This window comes from Mesoplodon bidens (assembly GCF_964165515.1).
Source record: "Mesoplodon bidens genome assembly, chromosome: 8".
NCBI classification, from domain to species: domain Eukaryota; kingdom Metazoa; phylum Chordata; class Mammalia; order Artiodactyla; family Ziphiidae; genus Mesoplodon; species Mesoplodon bidens.
In genome coordinates this window covers 78,376,121-78,384,341 of record NC_138165.1, presented here as the reverse complement: position 1 = coordinate 78,384,341, position 8,221 = coordinate 78,376,121, and the positions used below count along the sequence as shown (strand labels likewise).

The window sequence follows — 8,221 nt, the reverse complement described above, 5'->3', positions numbered from 1 at the left end:
TCAAATGCAGCATATTTTAATTTGTTTCAAATAAAGCAATATATGTATATATATTTTTTTCAGAAAAACACCAGATGTTAAACTCTAGAAAAGCGCACGTGTCTTCAGCAGATCAAGTTTGTCTGATCAATAAGAATTTTGTTTTCAACATTAACTCTCTAAAGACGATCAATGGACTGACATCACTGCTACAACATAGGTTGCTACTGAGCCTCTGATCTTTAGCCACATCTTGATTTTCCTAACAAATGAGTAAATACTGCCTGGCTAAAATGCTGCAAAGTCTTGATGAGAAAAAGCGCCAACAGATCAAGCAAAGCCATGAAAGTTATGAAGCAAGCTAGAGCTGATTATTAGAATTAGAAAAAATGATTAAGAGAGGATGACACAGCCGTACAGGATTTGGATATTCGGATTGACTCTCTTTTGGCAGCGAATTGGGTCAGCACCTCGGGCAGGGAACAGAAACTGAATGAAAACGGCTTTTTTTTTCCTCTCCTAGCTCAGGCCACCAACGTCACAGCTGGGACGGAGAGAACCGCGGCATCTGTGGAAACTTCTATTCTCGTGGGGCAGAGATTGCACTGTGAAACCCTGGAGACGTTTCCCCGGAAAGGCCTGGCCTCCGAGTTGTCTGCAGCGTGCTGCCTTCGTCGGGGCTTTTCCGGATGGGCTGCGGCCTCGGGGGTCTTGGTTCCCAAAGAGGCCTCCTGGTTTTTGGTGCCGCCTTTGTTTTTGGGACGGAAGCCGTTGTGTGGCTGTCTTCTGTGTTCATGGCGGTTGTTGCCTTTCCCCATCGGATCAGCTTCGTTACCACTGCCCTGGGGCTTCGCAGACCCATTTAGCCTGTTGTTGTGATACTGCGGATTAAATCTTCGTCTTTGGCTAGAAGACCCATTCTACCAAAAAAAAAAAAAAAAAAAAAAGAGATAAGTATTAGATGCCAACAAACCTCAGATGACATCAGTAGACATCAGGGAAACCAAATCTCTAAGTCACAGGTAAGCTTTTTTACACCCCAGAAGAATGTGACAACATGCAAATGAGGTCAAGCTGATAGAATCCTCGAGCTTAAAAGAACAGCGGACTGTCTTGTAAATGGAACTCCAAGAAAATAAAATCACTGATGTTGAAAGAGAGGTTACAGAAGTGTAAGAGAGACAATTCCAGAACCAGGCCAAATAAACCCCATAAAGAATGACTGAAATAAAACAGAATGAAATGTAACACAGAGGCAGGGAAACAATGATTCTCTACCATAAACATTTCCAGGACATTCTCTATAGACTATGTATATGAATTCTCATGACATATATGAAGAAAAACATAAAATTCTATTTGTCATTTTTCATCTCTGAAGCAGCTTTTCTATTTTATTTCAAAACAAATACCATAGTTCAGAAATCTTATCTTGGGTAAATACAGGGATGAGGTGTCTCTGGTAGATCTTGGTGAGATGTAGAGGTGATGTGTATTTTCAAAGAGATAATTAGTTCTTTTTCTAAACTTTTTGCAGTTCTCAGCTAATGAATTTTGAAGCATCAGACTGAAAAACTGGCAATGCTCAACAAATCAGCAACCAAGAACATAGATGGATAAGTAAAAAGGAAGCAGTGGATTAGCCAGCCTGTGTGTCTTCATACAAGGGAAAGATGTCTGAACTCCTTGAGGTCAATAACAGCCAACAGGTATGTAGTGCTTAAGTGTGCCAGGCACCAAGCGAGGCACTTGACCTTGCGCCACCTCATTTGTCATTGCCATCACCTTTTAAGAGAGCTTCTGTAGTGCACTTCATTTTATCGATGAAGATAAGGAGTTTAAGGGACTTGCCCAAGGTCTACAGTTAGAAAGTGGTGGAGCCATTCTCACTTCACATATTCCCTCCAGACAAGATTCATAAGCAGGTTGTTACATGAACACAGACCTTTTTTTGAAAATCAAACCTCTATTACTAAAATGTGTAATTTTTTGAGTTACAAATATATCAAGTTCTTAATTTGTGCATTGTGACTGGATGGTATTGGTTTAGGGCAGACGCGCCCCTAGTAACTCAGGGCCCAGGGCAAGAGTACATAGGCAGAGGCCCACATACCACGTGTCTGAATATTTTCTCTTCCTACCTTTGGCTCCATCCCACATTGTGAGGGGCCGTGCCCACAGGAATGTGGACGCTCCAGCCTGCTCACCTAAGCGTCGTCTCCACCTCCACAAATAATCACCCTTTGGACCTACGGGTGTGCAAACTGGTAGTGTGGTCAGCTCGGCCCTCAAGGTGATGCATCCAGGGAAGTAGTCCAAACAGACCCTGAGAGTAGGCTTGGGGCTATCCGGGAATAGAATTCCAGGAACTCGAGTATTTGAAGCACTTTCCAGAAGGGAGAGTGCAGATTCTGGGTAGTCACATCTTGGTCTCGCTCCGTAGGGAGGGCCATGGGCCATGGCTGGGGGAGGGCCATGAGGGTTTACGCTAAAGCACAGGGCCCAGCACAAGGGCCCTTCTGAGGCTCAGATATATGTTTAAGGTTAAACAGGCCATCGCCTGAAATGCTTTGCTGAAAATGATGAAACAGTGAACTGAAAAAGTATCTACATGGACAGCATTTAATCTGGCCCCCTTTACTTTAAAAAAAATTGTGACAGAGAAATTCAGACTAAATTTTGGACTTAATTTTAGCAGGGGGTTTAATGATAAGCAAAGAAAAAAAGCTATGAAGCTGTATTTAGACAAGTGAAACAGATTTGATTATGATCTTGAATCTATGACTGTATGAAATACTCCTTGTCCAAGTGCTATTTTAAAGTTCATGAAGACATCTGGGGCCAGAGAAATGCCTGTCAGAGTCACTAATGAGAATTCTAAAAGACCAAGACCACAAAATCCAACAGGGCACTTGTTAGAAAACCAGCATTTTGGAATGCTTAAAAAAAAAAAGTCTCTTTATTCAAGCTCTCTTTCTGAGAGCTCAGGAAAAATGTCTTTATAGCATTCCCAGCTTCTGAATCATCAAATCCCATTTCTTGGTCATTCTCTAATGATAAGGAGGAAATCACTTCTCAAGGATATAGTGGAGAAGCAGAAGGAGAGAAGCCTGTCCTCTGGATACTTCTATTTTTAAGGGTCATAGTAGATAAGAATTAATAATGTCATTTTGAAATGTATTCTCTTTACTGAAAGCCCAAGAGAAGAAAGAGCAGTTTGAACTAACTTTGGCCTCTTACAGAAAAACTAGACATAAATGGGAGTTAAAGGATCATAAAAAACATGCCAGATTTCTTCTCACTAATGGTGTCAGTGGCCAGGTTCTGAATCTTGTTCCCATGTCTGTGTGAGTCCCTTCCACATGTGGACCAGTTACGAGGACCTGGGTGGCACTCAGGGCATGAGAAGCACCGTCTCATTTAGGTGGACTCTTTGCTGATGCTGTCAAGTGTGTGAAGACCACTTCCTCCACAGGGGACAGCGCCTATGAAATGGGGACCGGATGGACCAGGGGAGCTCTGGGAGGCCGGACAGGCAGATGGAGGCTCTGGAGGTCGGGCTGCTGCTGGGGGTGGGCGGAGCCTGGGTGTGACCAGTGGTGGCTGTTTTCTTCCTCTGCAAACGAGTGGTTTCTCGCCCAGGCAATGCATTAGGGTCTGCGGGACTCCTGGAAGCAGGGCAAGGTGGCCTCCCTGGAGCAGTTTACCTGCTTATTAGCCGGCACAGCCTGGTGAGAGCTGTCAGCGGTGCTGGGAAGGTTGCTCGCCATTTTGGGGTTTGCTGCTTTACCCTCAGAGGGCTTGTTGTGATTGGATGATTTTCTGGTAAAGTTACTCTGTTTCCCAGAGGTGGTCGCGTGAGCGTTGAGCAGTGGCAGCAGGGAGCTGCAGGGAGTTCTTGAGGAATAGTTGTTCTTTGGATGTGTAACTGCAACAAGAAAGCACTTGGTGTTAGGGGCTGTGCCTCAGTAACCCATTAGGAGATGGAGAAATTGGCAGAAGTTTCATAAAAACATTAAGTTTTTTTTTTTTTTTTTTTAGAAAGATATCGTTTGAAAAAGCACCGAGGTGCCTGGAGACCAACAAATGTCTTCTGTGAGAATCACTGAATAGACTGAACAGCATCATCATTCAGGTTGGGAGACATTTGTAGGAAACAAGACAGATCTGAGCACCTTTAATATTATGCTTTAGGTCAAGAACCACCGAGGGAAGAGGGCTAATGAAACCCCGAAGTGCCCTCTCAGCCCTGTCCACAAAGGTACGCTGCCTCTTGGGCTCCCCATTACCAACCTGTTCTTGCCGATCTTGTCATATCCCTAGACCAGTTGGTGTTGCAGAGATGCAGAAAAACCTAGAGGTACACGGACACTTGGATGGTCAGAGCCACAATATTTTGAGAGCTTCAGAATGGGGTGATGCCAGGTGTCAGGAATTTTGTGACCCCGGGGTGGTATATATCCCCTGACCTTACGGCCAGGCCTTCCAGCCCAAAAGATGCCCCAAAGAATCTTCTATATTCCATTAGAGTTACATTATCTGGCCTTTTATCAACTGCATTTTCTACAGCCCCACTGCAAATCTGCAACAATTCCAATGCTAAAGTCCACACAGGCTAATCAGACAGATCCCTCGCAGGGCTCGGACAGGTCTGTTCAATTTTTATTATCACCCTTCCCGCTGGTTTTGAAAGGGGTGGTTTTTGATGGGATGTTTCTGTGTGATTATGCTGAATCAGGGCCAGAGGGAATCAACTTAAGGATATAATCATGACTTTCCTCTCATAGTTCACCAGAATTTGACTGCCGGTCTGGACAGCAAGACCTCTGAATCTTAAAAAATTGTCACCAGTTTTTAAAAGCAATTTTCTCTGCTACCTGTGTTGGATCAGACTTAATCCTAGCATTCTTCCTGAGGATTTGGAGTGTGAGTAGGGATCCCAGAACATTAGAAGTGGAAAGGACAGGGAGGTATCTCTAGTCCCTTCATTTTACAGGTAAGGTGTGATGGCACGTCGGGGACTGTCCAAACATCATGAGGGGATTTTAGTGACTCTTTGCTAACTAGATTCACTTTCATAGGGGTCATTACTATTTCCGGTTCAGTAGCTGTGGGCTTTCCATGTGCTCTCAACAAAGCTGAGAAGAAAAGGGCCTTTCAAGGACTCTTGTCTCCAACAAGGGAGGCTGGCTTCCAATGTGGACACCTGGGATTTGGTAAGGGACGGTTCCTCCCACTAGGTGGCACTGGAGTGCTCTGGAGGACAGCAGGTGACGCTGCACCGCCCTCCCCTCCTCAGATGGTGGCAGAGTCACTTGGCATCAGGGTCTTGCCCATTATCAGGCTGGAGTGGAAACCAGGATGGGCAGTTAAATTTCCAACTGTGAATCAGATCGTCTGGTTTTTTAGAGGTGAGGCAAAATCTGGGGGTGGAGAATGGCAAGTGGGGGTAAATTCATAAGGGAGGGAGTGTATAAAAAATAATAATTTAAAAGAAGTGCAGTCAAAAATTCGGATAATTGCCAAAGATATGTGAGCAAGGATGCTCACAGCAGTGTTATTTTAATGGTGAAAAACTGGAAGCAACCTAAATGTCCACAATCAAGGGACTGATTGTGCCAATTATATTTAAATAAATTATGGGTTAAATATATTGACATGGAGAAGTATTAGCCATATATTGTGAAATGATAAAAGCACAAATTCTCTTACTATATATGTATATTGCATAGTATAGTAAATGATGTAGTATAATTAAGTATACTATATAATTTACACAGTAGATTATATGTGCATAAAAAGTGTGATGGAGCCACAAAAGTAATGTCATGTTCTATTTTATATAGTTTGTAATTTTTAGATCAAGCTTATATTTTTTATACTCAGAAAAAAACGCAATTTCCACATTGAAAAAAAAAAAGTGAAGCCAAATCTCAATTTGTCAGCTCACTACGAGGCTGTAGATATTGCATGTCCTTCACCAGTTGTTCCTTCCTCCTTGTGGCGTCCTTGAAGCCACTTTAGTGCTAATTCCCACCTCCCCTGGTGGGTGGGCTGGAGCAGGGGAAAAAGGATCAGCCAATTTTGTTGCATGTTAACTGCTCTAATTAAGGGAGAGGCTCAGTCAGGCACTGCTGAGCAGCGTGTGTGACACACACACACACACACACACGCACACACACGACAGCTGGGCCCTTCACGACAGTAGCCCATTGTTCTCAGACTCGTTAGGGAGACTCCCTCTCCCTGTAACAGGTCTCTATAGAACCAGGCTGTTTGAAATCAGAGAGGCAGTTGATCTGGCAGTGCTTAAGAAAAGTTTGCGAAAGGTATAAACTAGATGACCTGTTCTGTTCCGCTTAATAAATCCTGGGGATTTACTGATGGGCAGTGGCATTTGAAGACTCGAAGTTCGGATCTTGACATTTTTAGCGACTTGTGTCATGACCTTAGATCATTAAATCTCTTTAGACCTCACTTTAGCCCTGTGGGGGACCGCACACCTGACATTTCTGATACCAACTCCAAATAGCACCAGGCTTATATGCACACAGAATTATTTAGCAAGTATGCAAAACTCACTTTCTCCACAGAGCATGATTTGGGCCTTTAGCTGTTCAATGTCACAGGAGAACCGGGCAGCTTTCCCAAGCTCTTCATCATATTTACGCTCGCTGACAAAGTGCTGTAGGGAAGAGACAGGAGCGCCATGATTACAGAAATGACTGAGGCATGCTGCAGATCCATTCTCTGGTCTCCCGCCACCACTGATGACGTGGAAGCATCCCCAGGTGGGGAAGCATGCCAGCTCTGTCACTGGGAGGCTCTGTTAAAGCAGGCTTGGTTTTGACCTGCCTGGAGCACGATCACCTCCTTCTTCTGGGAAACACGTGTGGGTCCTGTCTATACAGGCAAAATGTGTGTCTGGACTCATCTACTTAAAAACCTTTTAGCACCCCACGCCCTCCTTCTAGCACTTCCTGTCCTATTGTAAGTTACGGGATTGCCTTCTGGCAGTCTTCCTAATCTGGCCAATGGCCTCCTAAGGTATCACCCCTCATGAGAAAGCATGTCATCCTTCCTAGACGTCCGTCTCCATTTTAATAGGGTGCCAGGAAGTCCAAAAAGCCTTCAGTATCGATAACTAGAAACCATTATCTTGAAATGTCGAATTTCAAGTGCTGTTAAAGGAAGTGGGAAAGAGATTACTTTTCAGTTCATTTAAAATTAAGATGTATGTGTAGATGACAGAGTGAGCAATACAGAAATAACTATGAGTCAGTCCCTCTGTGATCTACCAGGGAGTTTACCACATGGCAAGAGAGACAGATACCACAAAATACAATGTAACGTAGAATGTAGTAGGTGCTTTAAGAATATGAAAGAGGAAGAAATTATTTCCTACTGAGGGGAATGGGTAAAGAGTTATGTAAGAGGAAGCACTTGAGCTGGAACATTAAAAAAATATTGAACACTTACCAGACATGGGCCAAATTCTTAACAGTTAATCTCATTTTCAGCTGATCACATTATTATGAAATCAGTACTATCATTTTTTTTTTCTTTTTTTTTTTACAGTACACGGGCCTGTCACCGTTGTGGCCTCTCCCGTTGTGGAGCACAGGCTCTGGATGCGCAGGCTCAGCGGCCATGGCTCACGGGCCCAGCCGCTCCACGGCATGTGGGATCTTCCCGGACCGGGGCACGAATCCGTGTCCCCTGCATCGGCAGGTGGACTCTCAACCACTGCGCCACCAGGGAAGCCCAGTACTATCATTAACTGTAATTTACAAAGGGGGAATCGAGGCTCTAAGAAGCTAAGAGAATATATAATTTATCCAAGGTTGCAAGAGCAGGACTGTTGCACTCCAAAGCCTGTGCTATCAACCATTTTACAATGAGTGGGGTTTTGATAGGTAGAAGTGAAACTTGGAAGATGAGTGGATTTCAGTTGACCAGGAAGCTGGCAACTTCATAGTTATCAAAACAAGTGTCTGTTTGTTTGTTTTGCTTTCCAGGATGTTCTTCTGGGTATCAAGATGGGTTCTGCCAACCAGCCCCATTCTCCATTCTAATCTCCTTTGGGACCAGGGAACATCTGTGACATTAGAAGTGCATCTGTGTCCACAAGACGAAGGGTTTTGTTCTACTGAAACTAATTAGCACTGGCCATAATAAATATATACTGGAGTCCAGTGGTGGATTTTATTTTGAAGGGAAGAGGAGACCATAGTGGGGGAGA

General features: G+C 44.0%; 1 protein-coding gene across 5 annotated transcripts in view; it reads right to left on the bottom strand.

Annotated features, from left to right (window-relative positions):
• Positions 1–8,221, bottom strand: part of SPATS2L (spermatogenesis associated serine rich 2 like) — a 175,506-nt gene continuing 167,285 nt past the window's right edge. For all 5 annotated transcript variants that reach the window (XM_081242436.1, XM_081242439.1, XM_081242435.1 and 2 more), the window contains 3 exons: positions 6,562–6,664; positions 3,687–3,907; positions 1–899 (listed from right to left, as the gene is read on the bottom strand). In XM_081242436.1, coding sequence (XP_081098562.1) covers positions 504–899; positions 3,687–3,907; positions 6,562–6,664 — 720 coding nt within the window. In that variant the 3' untranslated portion in view covers positions 1–503. The remainder of the gene's footprint in view (positions 900–3,686; positions 3,908–6,561; positions 6,665–8,221) is intronic.